The sequence below is a fragment of the Anabrus simplex genome, chromosome 13, assembly GCF_040414725.1.
Source record: "Anabrus simplex isolate iqAnaSimp1 chromosome 13, ASM4041472v1, whole genome shotgun sequence".
Taxonomy (NCBI): Eukaryota; Metazoa; Arthropoda; class Insecta; order Orthoptera; family Tettigoniidae; genus Anabrus; species Anabrus simplex.
The window spans coordinates 60,096,792-60,117,797 of NC_090277.1; the positions used below are offsets into that span (position 1 = coordinate 60,096,792).

Here is a 21,006-nt window from a genome sequence, read left to right on the forward strand (position 1 = left end):
AAAATAAGGGAGTGCACCGTCTTGCATAAAGTGAAGTTGTGCAGTGTTGTTCCACGGAGCAATTACTGGCCACACACGATACGTTTAGCCATTCATTGTTGCGCGGAGAAAGAGTGAACCAACAGTGGAAGATGATGTGATTCCGCACCACACTGTTACCTTAGGACGTCCTTGCGCCTTTTCAAAATAAATGTGCGGATTCTCACTCGCCCAATAATGACAGTTATATCTGTTTACAAAACTGCTGACGTGAAACACAACCTCATCTGACCACAACACATTTCAAACAGGTCCGGCCAGTCATTATGCCATCCCAAAAAGATTTTAGCAAACTTCATCCTGTGGTCACAGTCTTCTGGGAACAATTCCTGGACGTAATGTGGCTTCCATATTTTCCAAGTGAAATTTTTTTTCAGAATGGTTCTAACCGCATGAAGTGTTAGACCTTTTCTCGCAAACTCCTTCATGCAATGATTTGTGTGGACTCCTGGTAAACATCTTGCTAATGACAGCAATATTAGCTTCTGTTCTCGAGGTTGACGGTCTTCTGGATCTCCTAGCATCAGTGACACTGCCCGTTAGTAGTTTCCGATGACAAATGTTAATAGTCTTTGGATCTCTGCATGCACATCACAGATCTCCAAACTTCGTATCATGCTGCTATCTTGGCTCTCTCTTCCACACTTAACTTATCTGCCATAATGCACCTGAAACAAAGAAACCTCATGTCAAACAAAACTTTATGGTCCTGTGTGTGTAATACCTTGGTTTCAATAAAATCAATAAAATACTAACAAAGTTACAAGAATTTTACAATAGGGAGTGACTTTCCAAACACTAGAAAGATAGGAACTTGAAAAGGAACACAAAATAGAAGAAACACAATGGCAGGTCACTGTTAGGAGAGGGAGCAATAAAAGAAGAGACAAATACAAGCAGGAAAGTCACAAGAGGATCGGGACAGTCTCCACATCTTCATACACCTCCTTCTTCCTCCTCCCCAGGGGAAATAGCCCCAAAGGACCTTCGCCTACCAAGTGAACGCTGCTCAGCCTGAAGGCCTGCAGATTATGAGGTGTCGTGTGGTCAGTACGATGAATCCTCTTGGCCATTATTCTGGGCTTTCCAGACTGAGGCCACTATCTCACCATCAGCTAGCTCATCATTTGTAATCACGTAGGCTGAGTGGACCTTTGAACCAGCCCTCACATCCAGGTAGTAATCCCTGACCTGGCTCTGAATTGAACCCAAGGCCTCTGTATAAGAGGCAGTCATGCTGCTCCTACACTGTGGGGCTGGCACATCTTCAAATAGATGGGCTCAGGGATGTAACTAGGCTATCTTAATACGTAGACTTTCACGACCACTAAATGACATTATGATAATTATTTGGGGATATTAGGTCATGTAATATTAAATACCAGCTGATGCGTTTCGATCCTGCGATCAGGATCGTCTTCAGAGCAGTAACAAAGCATAATGGCAACTGTCACTCTATAGTAACAAGACTCAAGATAGAAGAACCCTGTTAGAAATATAGTTCATTCTAGGGCCTCCAGAGTTGCGGAGAAAGATGTTGACGAGTTAACTATGGAGGGTAGCCATGATCCATGATATTGGCCAAACATGTACGAAGGTAGCAACAAGGGTTAAAGAACATTGCAGGCACTTATGTCTTTGCCAGCCAGAGAAGTCTGCTGTGGCAGAACATGCCATACATAATGACCATCAAATAATTTTTGATGCAACTTCTGTCATTTGTAAAGAGAAACATTTTATTCCTAGAATCATTCGTGAGATGATAGGAATTGCTAAACACCCGAATAATTTCAACAAAGGTGACGGCTATATACTGAGTAGATCATGGCTACCCTCCATAGTTAACTCGTCAACATCTTTCTCCGTGACTCTGGAGGCCCTGGAATGAACTGTATTTCTAACAGGGTCTTTCTATCTTGAGTCTTGTTACTATGGAGTGACAGTTGCCATTATGCTTTGTTACTGCTCTGGAGACGATCCTGGTCGCAGGTTCGAAACGCGTCAGCTGCTATTTAATATTACATGACCTAATATCCCCAAATAATTATCATAATGTAACTAGGTTAGTTTCCACCTGAGGCAAGAACTCTCCCCCACCATCTTTCACTTACCAACCAAATTAAAACCCTCCCTGACAATACCTGATATTGCTCAGAATCTTTAGCCATCATCCTGTTAAGTTTCGGAGGTAATTTTTTATTATCCTTAGTTTGCTAAAACTTCTTTGATTTGAGACAATTGAGACTGGGATTGTGAGGAAATGCTGTCACTATGTTGTGGTCATCATCATCATCATCATCATCATCATCATCATCATCATCATCCTTTAACTAGTCACCTGCATATGGTACAAGAATGCTGTCCATATTTGTCTATCCAGGTACATTTCTTCCTTCTTAACTTGGTGCAATTCCACTCCTCTTCCTTCCAGGTCCTGCTTTACTTGACTGATTCATCGTTTCCTTGGTCTTCTGTAGGTCTTTTGCCTTCCAATTCTTTTTCTGGCCATTTTCTTGCTGTTCTCATGTGATCGATCCTTTTTACCATTTGAGTCTTGATGTTCTTACAATTTCTCTTTATGACTGTTTTACTTGTGTATTATGACAGATCTCTTTGTTCCAGATCTTATCTGTTCTTGTTTTCTGTAGCATTGACCTCAGGAACATTTCTGCAGCTTGAAGTCTGCTACTATCTCTCCTATTGATTGTGCAGGTTTCAAGAGCATATGTACATATTGGCATGAAATAAAAGTTACCTGATAAAGGGTCCTGTTTGTACTTAGAGGTATTTGGTTATCCCATAGAAGAGACCTAAATTGGTGATAAAGTTGTGCCTTTTTTTTTGGACTACTCCCTGTGGGTGGGGGACGCAGGCGAAGAATTCACCCACGGTATCCTCTGCCTGTCGTAAGGGGCAACCAAGGGATGATCAAATTAGAACCATGAAACTACTTGTTATTAGTACCACCACGCGGGGAACACCATGGGTTGCTTTCACTTGCGCGTAGTACCACTATGTTGGGTACCAAATAGGTTTGTGATTAGTAGCAAACGAGGGCTCGACGGCTTTTACAGTACCTGTGATTAGTAGCACTATATGAGCGACACCATGGGATGAAGGAACCCATGGTTCTGGCTTGCCTATGATTAGTACCCACTATATGAGGAACACCAGGGATAGTACGAGTTCCTGTGGTTAGTACACTTATGTGATGAACACCATAGATTTGCGTTGCCTGTGCAATGTGCGAAACACATTATGTCTGTAATACATGTGCGAATTTCATTACCTGTGAGTAGTACCATAATGTGTGGAATACCGCGAGTCTACGCTACTCTTGATTAGTACCGCAATATGACAAATACCATGGTTTTATTTTTCTAGCGATAAGTACCATTACGAGGGGCCAATGACTTGGATTTTGGACTCCTTTCGACTATAAGTATCATCGTTTCAGTATCGTGCTATAGAGGCAGTCCCTTGGTCAGTAATACTATTGTTCTACGCCAGCTTCTGTGCATGTGAGGCACTGTGGGTCGGTTCCACTGATTGTTTTAAATTCATATCCATCTATCCATTCATTCTTCGTCCTCATGTTTTGAATTGTGGTCGGTGGAGGATTTTGTGTTTTTAATTTGTCGTTTCATTTCGTCTCATTATGTACCATTAGGGGCTGATGACCTAGATGTTAGGCCCCTTTAAACACCAAAAGCATCATCATCATCTTTTTGGACTCTTTTTGTGATTCCAGCAGAGGACTTTGCATCACTAGTTACAATACTACCAACATATTGAAAATGGTTAACGTTTTCTAGTTTCTTGCTGTCCATTTGGATGTTAACCTGTAGGGCTTGCCTACTGACTGGGATCACTACGGTACTGTTTTTGTGTGGGTGATTTAATTAATATTAAAAGACCTGATGGTGTAGCCATTTTCATCTTAGGGCTTAAATCCAAGGCATGAAACTTAAAACTTTCCACTTCCATTGCCAGCTTGTCCCTGTCTAAGTTTTCATTATACCGGGTGTCTCACGTAAGAGTCATCAAGTGCCTTTTGTACGATACTTCAAAATAAAACGACTTGAGGTTTTCCACCTCTTCAATACATAATATAATCATGTAGGGCCGATGACCTAGATGTTAGACCCCTTTAAACCACAAGCATCATCATTAATATAATCATGTTAGCGATTAAATAACATTAATGTTAAAAATATTTGCACTGGGGAGTTGGCCGTGTGGTTAGAGGTGCGCAATTGTGAGCTTGCATCCTGGAGATAGTGGATTCGCCGGCCTCTCACCACTGGGTCCTGTGGTTCAAATCCCAGTCACTCCATGTGAGATTTGTGCTGGACAATGCAGAGGTGGAACAGGTTTTCTCCAGGTACTCCGGTTTTCCCTGTCATCTTTAATTCCAGCGACACACTCCAATATAATTTCATTTCATCTGTCAATCATTAATCATTGCCCCAGAGGAGTGCGACAGGCTTTGGCAATCGGCACAATTCCTGCCCTCGCCACTAGATGGGAGATTCATTCATTCATTCATTCATTCATTCATTCATTCATTCCATTTCTGACCCGTTCGAATGACTGGAAACAAGCTGAAGATTTTCATTTTTCATCATTGCATGTACTGTATATGTACTTTAAATGTTTCAACAGTAGTTAGTAAGCCACAGTTTTGCACAGCTGCATTTATGTTAGTTCAGCTCAACTATTTTGTTACCGAGCTCAATAGCTGCAGTCACTTAAGTGCAGCCAGTATCCAGTATTCGGGAGATAGTGGGTTCGAACCCCACTGTCGGCATCCCTGTAGATGGTTTTCTGTGGTTTCCCATTTTCACACCAGGCAAATATTGGGGCTGTACCTTTATTAAGGTCACGGCTGCTTCCTTCCCACTCCTAACACTTTCCTGTCCCATCATCGCCATAAGACCTATCTGTGTAGGTGAGACATAAAGCAACCTGTAAAAAAGAACCCACCATTTTGTTGATTTGTCATCTTTTCTATTCAGTTCTGTGCTTCTAGTATACTCAAAATCCAAATGTAAATCTTGTCTTATGTCCTTAAAAACAAACAAAAAACAAAAAAAACCAACCTAGTTAATAAGAGGCCTTCCTCCATCTCCTCCATTTTTCACATCCTTCTTCCCACTGCCCTCCATCACGTTTCCTCAACCCGCATCTCTTCCCTTTAGGTGGCCTCCCCCACTCCATCAGGGTAGGGAATAATAATAATAATAATAATAATAATAATAATAATAATAATAATAATAATAATAATAATAGTAATAATAATAATAATATATTTTCAATTTTGATATTGTAACGTGTAGGTAAAGCCAGCCCAAATAAAGAATGCTCATCAAGTAAGTCATGCAACTGCTTGTGTCAACGGAAGATATAGGTTTGTTTCTCACTGCAAACAAAATGCGTAATTTTGTGTGTCCAATCGATAGAAGAGCCTCATATTAGTCTAGTGCAACATTCTCTTTGAGGATTGACAGTAACAATAAAACAAGATTCTTAGTAGCGTCTGAAAGCCTGCAGGCAAGGATACATAGCGAGGAAGTGTACCAATATGTAGAACCATTTCTCTTGTGCTGTCACTGTCAGTAAATATACTTGAACGGAATATCGCACTAGACTGTTTGAGACCGCTCTATCAATAGGGCACTAAAAATGACACTTCAAAAAACATTTCAGTTTCAGTGAGAAGCAAAATGATGTTTTCCATTGACACTGGACATTACATGACATACCTGATGAACATTAATGACTTGTTTACTACCTACCCATTATAAAAACAAAATTGAAAATATCTTCCGAAACACCGGAGAGAAAGACACCTGATGACTTTTAGGTGACACACCCGGTATATGGTAGCTAACCCAAGTGCCTAGTTCTTCAATTTTCTCCATTCATTGTTTCAAACTGAGCTCCACAGAGGAAACTAATTAAACTATTCCTATTTTCAGTGGCTTGAAACACTTGCCTCAGTTCGGATATTCATATTTTCAGGGCCACAGATGGACTTGCTCCGCTATAGAATAGAATAGAGTAGTCCAGTCCCCTAGTTTTGGATCGCTTGAGACTCTGTTATTGCAATTCACTAAAGTTTGATACGTGCATTACATTTTCCTCTTGTAATTATTTGACTATCACTGCACTAAATATAATTTATTTTGTCCTGGACATTAACAATCCTGTATTGTCTAGGACAACATGTATCTTTCCTTAGCTTAGTGCGTGCTTACTTTTGTGTCACAAGTTTTTTTTGGAGTATCCTACCATTAACAACATGCCTTACTTAACGGCTGATTTATGAATATACAACCTATGACAGTAAAGTTCTGTGAATAGTCTTGTACTTCAACATAGATGAACAATACACGACAGTGACCTTACTGTCCTTTGAAATAGTCCCCTCCCATAACTCTGCACTGCTGAGATCGGTGATACATGTCCTGGAAACTTTGCAAGAAGGCTTTCTTCGGGATGGTGTTCAAAAGGCTCGTCATGTTTCGTTGCATGTCAGAAATATCATCAAATCTCTTTCCTTTCAAAGCGAGTTTGAATCGTGGGAATAGGCTCTGACCTTTTTCCGATGAGGGGATCCCTGAGAACGCCATTCCATGCTTTACCATTTCGTTTCAGGGTCGTACCTGAGACACCAGGTTTCATCCTCAGTGACAATACAGTTCAAGAAATTTGGTGTCGCATCTGCCGTTTCGACAAAATCCTGTGAAGCCTCTAAACATGCCTGCTTCTGATCGTCAGTCAAGTGATGTGGCACAAGACGAGAACACGTTTTCCTCTTCCCGAACTTCTGGGTAACGATTTGTCGCACGGATTCACTGTTATCATCAGTTACGGGGCTTTTCAGAAACACTTTCCCGGCCTCCCCAAAAACGGGAGAACCACTCGTACGCACATTTCAAGGACAGTGCTTGATCTTCATAAACACGTACCAGCATCACATGCGTTTCTTTCGGTGTCTTGCCAAGCTTAAAACAAAACTGTTCATTGATCTTTTGGTCGTTCATGTTCCTGTTCACAGTTCAGAAACAATGCACTAAACACACACTGTGTCAAACAGGTTTTACACGGCACACACACGATGCTCAACTGAACAACGTTGGGAGCAGGTGGTCAAAACCTGCTGCTAAACAGGTGTAGCGTTGTGTGTCGCCAGTGTTGGCGGATTATATTCATTATTCTAGGATACGTAGACCTCTTATCCATCTTATCCTTCATTATTCTCATTTGTATTCGTTTTGATGTTATTTATTTCCGTTTTACACATACTTTTTAAAATTCAAAAAATTTTACTATTCTTCGAGGTGTAATCCACTCTTTATTTAATATTTTAGTAATTGTATAGAATTCTCCCTCTCTCTATTTCATTTTTTGTTTTATATTCACTTCCTAGATATTTTACTCTCTGCTTCGGTTGCTCTAAATACTCTTAATAGATGCGCTTCTTCCATTTCTTCTCTACAGAGTGTTCTGCTATAAAATCAGTCACTCTAAAATACATTCGCACCCAGTTTACTGCCCTGTCCATCTTTCCCTTCTTTATTCACATCAAACTCATGTTCATGCAACACTTCACATATTCTGCATTTAGCTCCTTATCATGGATTCCACAAAAAATGCATCCTTGACATGTATTTTTAAACTCTCAAAATGTAGTGGTATTTTTAACTATATGAACAGTACATATTATAAATGGCCATATCTATTGAGGAACATATGTTTAAAAATCATTATTATTATTATTGAAGTTTAGATGCAGTTTTTTTGTTTCAAAATGGAAAAAATGTAGAATTTGTAACAATATTAGTGCTAGAGTTTGTCTTAAGTTTCTCTCTAATTATAAATATGATCCTAATGTGCATTAAATCATACAGTCAAACCTCGATAATTTGAAATCAGTTCATTCAAAATCCTGCCTAATTCAAAGCACCTTTCATTCCCGGAAACAAGAGGTATGGTTTTGCGTTATTTAAATTGTTTAATTTGAAATACGGATAATTCTTAATTTGAAGAACGTTGTTGGTCCCATTACAAAAATTCAGACTTTTGATTCAAAGCAAAGCAAAGTCACCTCCGCACAGGCCATGAAGGCCCTTGGAGGAGTGGAAGGTAAAGGCTTCCACCATTGTTAACCACGGCACGTGATGGGGTAGAGTGGTTAGCTCTACGCCTGGCCGCCTTTGCCCCCAGGAGTTAACCTGGTACTCATTTTTGGTGTAGGCTGAGTGAACCTCAGGGCCATATGCACCTCCGGAAGTGGAAATCTCGCTTCTTAAATTTTACGACTTCCTGACGGGGATTCGAACCCACGTCCTTCCGGGCGAACTGAGCACGCCTTTACCGCTTCGGCCAGGCAGCCCCTCTTTTGATTCAAAAATGCCTTTAAATAAAAAAAGTATTTTACAGAGTAATTTAAATTAAAAAATTTATCCACGTCATGATAGAACGCGTCTTACGGAATGTGCAGGGGTAGCTTTCTGCACTTTCACTCACTTCTGTGTGTCTACAGTGTGCTTCATATTTGCTAAGTTTGAGTGAAATCTTAATTTTATGTATTCAGCGTTTTAAGGAACGCCGCAATATCACATAGCAGGCAGTGTGCAGAGAAGCAGAATCCGCGAACATTGACGACGCCGACAGTTGGCGAAAAAGTGTGGCAAATGTAATCAGTTCGTATGCACCGAACAATATTGTCAGTAAACAGATCAGATGTAAGGCTTGTCAGGCGTTTGCTCAATTAACCAGCGTTTCATCTTAGGTCTGACACTAGACTCATCAGAGTGGGATGTGTCAGACCCTACCCACTGATGCTGGGGTGTATTTCCCTTCATGGGAACTTAGAATTTTCCATTCAATATTGTCAGTGCCGATGTACTGCTTTTTTCTTTAATGCTGAGCCCAAACGGACTTATGGTTTTAAAGGAGAGACCACACCCACCAAGATGCATGGCTGGTGCATAACATGGAGGCCACTGCGTAGGCTATTTAGAGCCACTGTCAGTGCCAATGCACTATGGGAGGCTTTATCTCATTACCAAAAATTGATGCCTGCCTGGCCATCAGATGATATAGATGTTGATTCCCATAGGGAACCTGAAATATTTGTCCCAAATTAGTAAATTTATAATACCAATATAAATGGTCCCTTATTGGACATTATAAATTTTCCAGCTAACTCATCCCTGGCTGCCAGTGTTTCGCTCCAGTGTGCTAAGTTGGGCTATTTACCAACGGACTATGATATCTCATTGTACATGGCACTGCTGGTGGCTCCAAATAGCCTACGCAGTGGCCTCCATGGTATGCACTAGCCATGCGTCTTGGTGGGCATGCTATTTACCAACTGATGAGCCCGACTTTGCACACTGGAGCAAAACGTTGGCAACCAGGAATGAGTTAGCTGGAAAATTTATCATGTCCAACAACGGTTCTTTTATATTGGTAACATACTGCTCAGCCGAGCAGCTCGTCTCCTTACCCCTAAGCATTCCCAGCCCAAAGTTTGCAACATTTTCGTAATACTATTTTGTCAGAAATTGCCCAGAACAAATCGTGCTGATTTCCTTTGGATCATTTCTGGTTTTTGCATCAGGTAATCCTGGTGTGGATCCTGTACACTGCCGGCCCTGTGGTGTAGGGGTAGCGTGCCTGCCTCTTACCCGGAGGCCCCGGGTTCAATTCCTGGTCAGGTCAGGAATTTTTACCTGGACCTGAGGGCTGGTTCGAGGTCCACTTGGCCTACGTGATTAGAATTGAGGAGATATCTGACGGTGAGATAGCAGCCCCGGTCTAGAAAGCCAAGAATAATGGCTGAGAGGATTCGTCGTGCAGACCACATGACACCTCGTAATCTGCAGGCCTTTGGGCTGAGCAGCGGTCGCTTGGTAGGCCAAGGCCCTTCACGGGCTGTAGTGCCATGTGGTTTGGTTTTGGATCCTGTACACTGGAACCATACTATAAATGGGGGTCTTACCAGAGACTTATACGCCTTCTCCTACACATCCTTACCACATTTACTAAATACCCTCATAACCATATGAAGAGATCTGTATCCTTTCTTTACAACCTCATTAATGTGATTACTCTAATGAAGATCATATAATGTTATTTGCTTTACGTCACACTAACTACTTTTACTGTTTTCGAAGACGCCGAGGTGCCGGAATTTAGTCCCGCAGGAGTTCTTTTACGTGCCACTAAATCTACCGACACGATGCTGACGTATTTGAGCACCTTCAAATACCACCGGACTGAGCCAGGATTGAACCTGAGAAGTTGGGGTCAGAAGGCCAGCGTCTCAACCGTCTGAGCCACTCAGCCCGGCTAATGAAGATCATTCCACCAGGCGAGTTCACAGTGCGGTTAGGGGCATGCAGCTATGAGCTTGCAACCGGGAGATAGTAGGTCTGAACTCCACCATCAGCAGTCCTGAAGATGGTTTTCCGTGATTTCCCATTTTCACACCAAGCAAATGCTGGGGCTGTACCTTAATTAAGACCACGGCCATTTCATTCCCACTCCTATGCCGTCATCGCCATAAGACTTTTCTGTGATATTAACACCTAGGTGCTTGCAGATACTTAAATCTAGAAGCAAATGTAGAATTCAGTTAATTTTTTTTGTTGAAGAGGTCTTGAATATTAAAATATTCATATTTCAAGAGTAAGAATTTATACACACTGTTTATGCGTGCAGTTTTATTTAGAATATAATAACACGAAAAAGGGCAAGCTGTTACTATATAAGATGATTTTATAATTTTTATATATCAAGACAAGAGATGAAATGAAAATCCACAGCCTGTTTCCAGTCATTTGACTGGGTCAGGAATAGAATGAATAAATCCCCCAGCTAGTGGGGAGGATAGGAATTGTGCCGGCTGCTGAAGCCTTTTGCACTCCTCGTGGGCAATGATTAATGACTGACAGATGAAATGAAATGGTATTGGAGAGTGTTTAATTAAAAGAAATAAGTTTCATAATGATAGATCCGTATTGAACTGTGATTACAATAGAGTAAAATAATATATTATTATTGGTCCACCTTTTCAATACAAAATGAAAATTACATAGGGACTAGTTTCGACCTAGTAATAGGTCATCATCAGCCTGAAGTAAGTCAAAGATCGAAGAAAACATAAACAATGTAAACACAAGTACAGTCTCTTTAAAGGTACCTACCAAGTGGGAAGTTGAGTAGAGATATATTAAAAATAATAACTCATCCAAATTGACGAAGCACTGAGCGGAATTTATGTAAAGTTCGGTGCGCCGTATATTATAAAAGACCACTGTGCACTAAATGATGCAATAAAGAAGAATAGTAGGTTGAATGCTGGCTTCTTCTTAGCTGTTGTATAATCGAAGAAGATTACGTCGTGTTTTATAAGGTATTGATAGACGTCAAAATACATGGATGTTGGAAGGCTCTTCAGTTTTTTTTTTTTTTTTTTTTTATGTTTTCTTCGATCTTTGACTTACTTCAGGCTGATGATGACCTATTACTAGGTCGAAACTAGTCCCTATGTAATTTTCATTTTGTATTGAAAAGGTGGACCAATAATAATATATTATTTTACTCTATTGGAGAGTGTTGCTGGAATGAAATATGATAGGGAAAAATTGGAGTAGTCGGAGAGAAACCTGTCCCACCTCCGCTTTGTCCAGCACAAATCTCACATGGAGTGACTGGTATTTGAACCATGGAACCCAGCGGTGAGAGGCCAGCGTGCTGCCACCTGAGCCACGGAGGCTCACAAGACAGGAGATCATATCTTAAATTTAACCTGATTTTACAGTCATTCCAACACTGTGTACAAACTCTTACTCATGATGACCTTGAACTATGAATATTTTAATATTCGAGACCTTATCAACAAAAAATTCAACTGAACTCTACATTTGCTTCTATATTTAAATAGACTAACGACAACACTATACATAAACTTTTAATCATGATAGCCTTCAGCTATGAAAGTGTATTTTTAATATTCAAGATTCCTGTGTAAAACTTATTGTACTATGTCTTATAGTTTTGTTTAAGCTCACCACTGATTGTAATATATGTTCTTCCAAAAGTCAAATCCATCGAAGATGGCCCATACCAAGTGTCGAAACATGTTTGGTCAATAATAAAACTTTGATTCCCTCATAGAAGTGGTAGCATTTTATTGAATTGGAGGATTGAATTAAAAACCTACATTATTATGTAAGACATGAAAGTAGCGAGAATTATTACTGATACAAACAGGTGAGAACAATGGCAGGAGGGTCCTCAGAATGAAGAGATCAAGGCTAAGTTAGGAATGAACTCAATGGATGAAGCTGTACGTATGAACCAGCTTCAGTGGTGGGGTCATATGAGACAAATGAAGGAGGATAGGTTACCTACGAGAATAATGGACTCTGTTATGGTGGGTATGGGAAGTAGAGGGAGACCAAAACGACGATGGTTAGACTCAGTTTCTAACAATTTAAAGATAAGAGATATAGAACTAAACGAGGCCGCAGACCTGGTTACAAATAGAGGATTGTAGCAGCATTTAGTAAATTCACAGTTGCTTTCAGACTGAATGCTGAAAGGTCAGTATGTATGTATGTATGTATCTATGTATCTATGTATGTATGTATGTATGTATGTATGTATGTATGTATGTATGTATGTATATGTATAATTAGTGATTTCAGCTCACTAGGGAGTGCTTATGACTAGTTCTTTTTGGATGCTCGCTTCCGTTCTCAATACCTCTTGAGTCCTGCTGTTAATTTTTCCTTTCTTTCCTGTGAAAGAGGTTTGCGAGATTGAACAACTTATGGTAGAGGAGACCACGAATTTACCCCCCCCCCCCATGGAACTACAGCCCTTGAAGGGCCTTGGCCTACCAAGCGACTGCTGCTCAGCCCGAAGGCCTGCAGATTACGAGGTGTGGTGTGGTCAGCACGACGAATCATCTCAGCCGTTATTCTTGGCTTTCTAGACCGGGGCCGCTATCTCACCGTCAGATAGCTCCTCAATTCTAATCACATAGGCTGAGTGGACCTCGAACCAGCCTTCAGGTCAAGGTAAAAATCCCTGACCTGGCCAGGAATCGAACCCGGGGCCTCCGTGTAAGAGGCAGGCACGCTACCCTTACACCACGGGACCAGCACGAATTTACCAATTTACAAAATTTAGGGCAGTCTGAGACATCAGAATCAGAAATCCCAGCAGAAGCTAAGTCCTTTTTTTATATCATTGAGCCACATGCTTCCAGTCTTGTAACTTTTGATGAGTGAGAAGATCTTCGTAAGCCTGTCGTTGTCCATTCTCAGAAGATGGCCTTAAAACTTCAGCCGCCTATGTCGCATGCTAGTGTTAGCCGTTTCCAACCGTTGGTACAGTTCGGAGTTTGCTTTCAGTCGGTAGGTTCCATCTGGGAGCACTCTTGGCGCATGAATTTTCCGGAGGATACTTCTTTCAATTCTTTCCAGGTCGTCCATAGTGCCTTTCCTGTTTATCAGTAAGGTCTCTGCAGCATATTAGAACTGGGGTCTGACAAGAGTTTTGTAATGGCATATTTTGGCGTTCTTCAAAATGCACTTCTTGTTGTAACGGTTTAGCGACAGTTGGTATGCTGTGTTGAGTTTGGGACATCTGTCTGAGATAGAGGTTCTGTCTGTTCCATTGGGGTGGACCCATTCACCAAGATACCGGAATCAATTTACTTTTGCTGCCTTTCCATAGATGGTTGTCAAAGGGGCTTTCCCCGGGTGCTTACTTTCGAAGTACTTGGTCTTGTCGTATGATATTTGTAGTCCTGTCTTCGCTGCTGTCTCGTGTAGGGATTGAACAACAACTGCAGCATCCTTAGAGTTGTTGGTTAGGACCACGATGTCATCTGCTAAGGTCAGACTCCTAATCTCTATCTTTCTTGTCCCAGCTCCAACGGTGACCGGTTTGATTCCGAGATTGCTCAGTGTAAGTTTCCAGGTCTTTATGACTTTGTCGAGCACCAAATTGAAGAGAATAGGAGAGAGGTCATCTTCTTGTCTCACACCAGTTGTGATCTTGAAACTCCGAGACAGTTCTCCACTGAATTTTACGTTGGAGGAGGTGTCTGTGAGAGTCTGTTCAATGAGGGTGGGTGTGTTGTAATCCACCCCTCGTTCTCGCAGCACTGAGAATTATGTCTGGTGGGCAGTAGAGTCATATGCCTTTTTGATGGATTGTCATCTTATATGTTACTAAGCTGGAGATGCCTCATAATAAGAGACGAAGCATGTTTTTATGATCAAGTGTCATCCTTCACAACATAATTAATTATATGCATTGAAGGGTGAAAGTTCTCGATTTTAATTAGATTTGTCAATGCGGATACTTAATTATGAAGTTTATTAGGTGCCGTCCCTATTGCTTTGTCACCGGGCGAGTTGGCCGTGCGTGTAGAGGCGCGCGGCTGTGAGCTTGCATCCGGGAGATAGTAGGTTCGAATCCCACTATCGGCAGCCCTGAAGATGGTTTTCCGTGGTTTCCCATTTTCACACCAGGCAAATGCTGGGGCTGTACCTTAAGTAAGGCCACGGCCGCTTCCTTCCAACTCCTAGGCCTTTCCTATCCCATCGTCGCCATAAGACCTATCTGTGTCGGTGCGACGTAAAGCCCCTAGCAAAAAAAAAAAAATATTGCTTTGTCACTTGTATATTCCTTTTCAAGTTATTCTGTGGCTTGATATCATTCTTTCATTATAACTATATAATGTTTTGTCATTTGTTTTCACTTCCAGGGACACGCTTATCCAAACAAGCTGCTTCCATTCCAGTGCCCAAGCTGCGAAGCATGCTTCCAACGCAGACGAGAGTTCGACAGACACCAGGTTGTCCACACGGGCGAGAGAAAGTTCGTCTGCCCGATCTGCGGGATGAGGTTCCGCTGGAAAACCAACGTGCAGCGCCACCTGTTAGTGCACACCGAAATGAAGAAGTTTAAGTGTCCGTTGTGTTCGAGGTCCTTTAGGACGAACGGCAACCTTAAGGAACACATGGCAACACACAGTGAGGAGAAGTCCTTCAAATGTCCTTTTTGCGAAAAGCTCTTTGGGGTGAAAAGCAATTTGACCCGCCACTTACGGGTCCACAGCGGAGAACGTAATTACAAGTGTTCGTCATGCGACAAGCACTTCAGAACGAAGGGCAATCTCAAGGGCCATCTCCTACGACACAGCGGAATAAAGAGCTTTGTATGTTCTACGTGTGGTAAGGCTTTTTATACCAATAGTCACCTGAGGTTACATGTAGAGGTTCACGTCAGGAAGGAGAATCGTAAAAGGGCCCGTTTAGAGAATGCAGCGAGGAAAGGAAATTCAGACGAAGTGGCAAAAGGGGAACCTCAGGACCCTGAGTTGTGTACAGGAAGTGAAAAGATTCATTTAGACAGCAGTGTTAGTGCAAAGGGTTTAGTTCAAGAGGGAGACTTGCCAGTGAACCTTATCTGTGTCAAACAGGAACATGAGGATGCATTCGATTCAGGACCAGGAAATCTAGTACATGCAAAACATGGTTTTGGAGGTAAAGCTACGGGTGAAAATGTTGCTTACATCAGAGACTTGTCACAAGCAGGATATTCGCAAAATCATGTGGATTCCAAACCACTAAATCTAGCTTGCTCAAAGGGTATTTCAGAAGGTGTTGATCTAAGTGAATATTTGGAAGTAGTCATGGATTCAAAGCCTGAGAATCTTGTTTGTTGAGGGTTTTGTTGTTGTTGTTGAAAGTGCAGGAAAGGTTTCCGGTAAAAAGGACTAATTCTTGTAGACATGATATGGGCTTTTGGCCTTTGCCGTGTCAAAAAAAAAGGTAAAACTCTTCAGAAGAAAATCTCGACTGTTCACGAGGTAGTCTTCTACAATAATGAGGGTTTGAATTTAAGAATGCTTTACCGTTGGAGCTGTAGTGATACGTTCTTTCGTGACCAGATGGCTCGCTGCATGCTGGCACAGCCCTTCAAGCGGGAGCTGACGACAACCTTAAGCTCCAATTAATATGTTCTGTCACACTGTGTGTGCGTGAGAAGTGTCAGAGAGGACATCAGACGAATCAGGAATGTGGAAGAAGAAATAAATAGAAACTGATAAAATAAAACAAAATGCAATGAAGGACACCAGGATAGAATAGAACAGATCTGAAGAATTGAAAAAAAGTGTGTGGCAAAAACTAGAGGGGATTATAATGATGTGAGACGGTGTGAGAGTGGGGGAAAATAACTGGTGTTATGAAAGTATGACAACGCATAGCTTAGAATGAACCAACTGGTGATGACGAACATACGAATTTGGAAAACACAGAAATACAGCGAGCCACCTGGTGATGAATGTGCGTACCATTTCAGGTCCAACGGTAAAGCATTCTTAAATTCAAACACTCATTATTGTAGGAGCCTTCGGTGGTGGTGGTGGTGGTGATTATTGTTTGAAAAGGAAGTACAACCATCCTCTATAGAACACTAATCGGAAAGAAAAATATAGAAGGGATCCAATACATCGAAAAATGAAGGTATCGGCCAAAGAAAGACAAGGGCCACGAAGGGCATGGAAATGAAAGACTCCCTAGGCCTCGAGTGTTCTAATACCGTTGGGGTTGGAAAAGAACAAGAGTTGACCAAGGGAGGTCAAATAGGATAAATGAAAGTGAGGAGCTTGTCACAAGTAAGTGCAAGCAATGCCAGGACTCGGGTAAGGGCCCCATGGTCGTCATCCCACGTTCCCCTATTAGCCACCTCTTACAACAGGTAGGGGATAGCGTGGGTGTTATTCTACCACCCCACCCACAGGAGGATGTAGAAGCCTTCCTCGTGAACAGTCAAGATTTTCTCCGGAAGATGCAGAGCAAAGTTCTCTGCGAAAGTTTTCACCTTGTTTTCTTGACATGCCATAATCCCAAAAGTCCATATCATGTCTAGAAGTGCGGGCCTTGAAAGCATCAATATTAAGACTAATTCTTGTTGCTTCAGTGGACACCCTCTTAACTGGCCTGCTCAGAACCAGACCCTTGGTGGGTCATGTCATATCTAGAGACGTGGCAGGGATGAAATGGCTACATTGAGTAATTGAATTAACGTGGAGTGTAAGATACCTTCTCACTGCAGGAAAGCACCAATTACACTTATCCATAAACAAGGGGATGGGAAGGATTGCATAGATCAGTAAGGTTCGGATGTTAAAGAAAGGTCATATTTCTTTCCTGAGCTCAAGTTTACCCAAAATCTGAAAATTAACTGGATGATGGGTCCCTGACCTCTTATAAAGTAATTTTAAATTGCAATTAAATGCATATTTTGGCCATTTTTATTATTTTGGTCATATTTTGCATATTTGAATGTTACTGTATAAGGTCATTTGGTTATATTTTGAGAATTTTTGTTTAAATTGAGGCATTGTTTGTTGACAAGGTACATGTTATTTGCATCGAGTTTCAAACACAGGATTTCAAAATACTGTAATACATGTATTTTTCTTTCTTTTCCCAAAACAGATAGGTAGCAGGTTTTGAAGATGTGATTCCGAGAAAGTGATGCTGTCATAGTTTATTATTTTCATTTCTGTGTTGATAAATAACTTTTTTAATAGGAATTGTTCGATGAATATTCTGCCAGTCAACACTCCAAACTGTAATTTATACAAATTTAATAAATTTACTTGGAACCATCCTCAGCTCATCATCATCGTCGACGACCATCTCCAGTTGTCCGGGTGTGGTGTACGAGGCCCCTCCATCTTTGTCTGTCCATGAACCACTGTTCTCTCGTAATCTTCTCCCAATCTTGTCCTCTTTCCTCGACATCTTTCTTCACCAGATCGGTCCATTTTCCTCTGGGTCTGCCCACTGGTCTTTTTCCTTTTACTTCTCTTTCATATTCTCTTCCTGCAGTCCTGCTTGCACTTATACTTCTTACATGACTAAACCACTTCAGTCTTGCTTTCTGGATCCTCTGTAGTAGGTTGTCTTTTGATACTATACTACCCAAGTACTTAAACGTTGGAACACTGTCCAGTTTGGTGTAATTTATTCTGATTTCTGGTTTGTCATCTCCCCTCTGTGTAACTTCATCACCACTGTCTTAGCCTTGTTGATATTTAAATCATATCTCAAACTCTCGAGTCCATTTCTGCAGCTTTTCCTCCACATCTTTTTTGGTTTCACTCCAGATCTCACCACATTGTCTGCAACGATGGAAGCTTGCAAGTTCTGCTGCTCCTTCCTTTTTAGTGCCTTTATTATGGCATCCATCGCAGTGATACATAGGAGGGGAGACAAAGCACTGCCTTGCTGTACTCCTCTCTTCGTTTCAAACCATTTGGACAGCCCACAACCCACTTGCATACAACTTCTAGTTTTATCATATAGCATCTTCACTTTTGCAGTAAGACGATCACGGACTCCCAGCTCTTTTAGGCTTCCTGCTTCCTTGGAACACTATCATAAGCCTTTTCTATGTCAAGGTATAGTAGAAAAATGGTTTCATTTCTTCCATTGCTTTTCCATTAACATTCTTACAGCAAAGATAAGGTCTGTAGCTGTTCTTCCAGGCCTAAAAACATATTGTTCCTCTCCAATAAAGGTTCCACAACTCCTCTTAATCTACTCTCCATGATTTTTTCCAGAAGTTTTAGACCATGAGAGAGCAGAGTAATTCCATGGTAGTTGATGCATTTCCGTCTTCTTGAAAAGAGTTACGATTATACCCTCCTTCCAGTCTTCAGCTTTATACAATAGATAAATTAAGAAGAAATTTGATTAACCCTTTATCGGCGCGAGAGGTTATGGCAAGATAGCTCATGGCGCCGATACATCAGCTCTGTCCTATTTAGGGTTTTTGGTCGTTTGCGTGGCTGTTAAATGGTAACAGTTGATCGTGACAGTAACTTAAAGCATTGAATTCGCGTTTTACTCTACAGATATATCCACCAGCCCTACAAAATATTTTTATTTTCGACAAATGAAATCTGTTGGCCGCGAATGTTTATGTTGTGGTTATTCGAAGTTGTTATTGCGTGGATCTGTTTTGGTTGGCTTATGAATACAACAATTTGATCTTGCTATCAGTTTAGTTTAGATCTTATTTCGTTTCTTTGGCATATCGTGTGTTCGCTGTACTTCGCGAACTATAATTTACTCCTCATTACTCCGTTGTTGCACGTGCTTGCGTCATCTTTTTATCGTAACGGCTAGGCCATATTCACAGCCGATTGAGGCTAATATTCTTGAATTTTCACATGATTTAGACAGTAATAATGACTTTCGTTTGCTGAAAGTGATTCCTGTTATGTGGGAAGTGAAACAGTCACAGCTGCTCACCGTACATCAGACCGCGAGGACCTGTCATCGATGACATTTACATGTATAGCGAATAATTTTGTGCCATGCTTCATGAGTGAATTGCAGCACACACATCAAATTGATATCAAATTATTCAGAATTAAATTAAATGTTCTTTCAAGTCTTAAGAGTAAAGAAGAAAGATGCAGTAATGTCTGATCTTTCTGTCATTGAAAACCATAATTTATTTTTAAAAATTTATTTTCAAAGTTTAATAATTTTTTTTGGCTTTACCAATAATAATACATCCAAGGTATATTCCTTTCTGAAATGCTCATAGTTTTGTGTATTAGTTTGATTTATTTTATTTTAATATGTGTTAAACTGTTTATGTGTTGATTTTTTGTAATTTGGTTGGAAAATCACAGAAATTAGTCTTGAGCTTCTTTGAGCAAATCCCTGCATATAGGCTGAGTGCAAAAGGGTTAAATACATATTACAAACAGATAATCCTAAGAATGCACTTGAAGTAACCAACATACGTTATGTGTTGTGTAACACATTTTAAAAAATAGCTTCCTTGAAGTAAAATTCTTAATTAAACTACATGCACAATTCATTAAATCAAAGAATTCTTGAAATGTTACACAGTGTTTATGAACTAATCTTGTGGAGTGTCTATGGGGTAACGTTGTGATGTTTGTGATTGCATAACCTTTTTTTAAATTTTAGACATTTTATTATACTGCAGTTGCCTGAGCTCCCAGTTTTTATTTATATTTAAGGATTCCCTTGTTGTTTATACATAACCTCTGTTGCTGTGTTTATAGTTACGGCCAAAGAACTTCCTTTTTCTAAGTCCCTGGCTCAGGCCTGGTTCTGTTATCTACGTGTGGCCTTGTGATACTACCCTAAGGGTGCTACCCTGCGAAGAAAAGTATCTGAGTGTGTTTAATTTAATTTAATGAAGTGTCTCACTGTCTCACATCATCATCCTCTGGTTTTCTCCATATACTTTCTCCATTCTTCAGCTCTGTTCTGTTCCATCCTGATGTCTATTGTTGCATTTTATTTTATTTTATTTTATTTTATCTTATTTCATTTTATTATTTTCTATTTATTTCTTTTTCTACCACATTTGTCCCTGTTTTGTCTGATTTCCTTTCTGTCACTTCTTATGCACACACGGTGTGATAGAACATCTTAATTGGAGCTTAACATTGTCGTGAGTTCCCAATTGGAGCTCTGTGTCAGCGTACAGCGAGCCACCTGGTGATGCATGAGTGTACTACTACACCTCGAATAGTAAAACATTCTTAAATTCAAACGCTCATTATTGTAGAAGACTCCTCGGAAACAATCAAGATTTTCTTCTGAAGACGCGGAGCAAAGTACTCTGAGAAACATAAAGAGTTTCACCTTGTTTTTTGACACGGAATAAGCCCATATCATGTCTACAAGTACGGGCCGTGAAAGCATCAATGTTAACAATATGAAAGCATCAAAAAAGGCTTTCACGGCCGCAGATCTTATAATCACAGCAATAGAACCAGCTTTTGGGTGGTTAGGCCGTGTGCATAATGCAGAGTTTCGTCCAGACGTGCCATTTGGACTCATCAGCTGGAATGGCACGCCC

At 40.8% G+C, this 21,006-nt stretch overlaps 1 protein-coding gene across 1 annotated transcript in view; it reads left to right on the top strand.

The window, feature by feature from the left end:
* The window catches only part of LOC136885120 (zinc finger protein 776), a 45,494-nt gene extending 25,365 nt beyond the window's left edge, over positions 1-20,129 (top strand). Inside the window, exon 6 of the mRNA XM_067157580.2 lies at positions 14,843-20,129. Within this exon, the coding sequence (XP_067013681.2) occupies positions 14,843-15,805 (963 nt within the window). The 3' untranslated portion in view covers positions 15,806-20,129. The remainder of the gene's footprint in view (positions 1-14,842) is intronic.
* Positions 20,130-21,006: the final 877 nt, after the last annotated feature.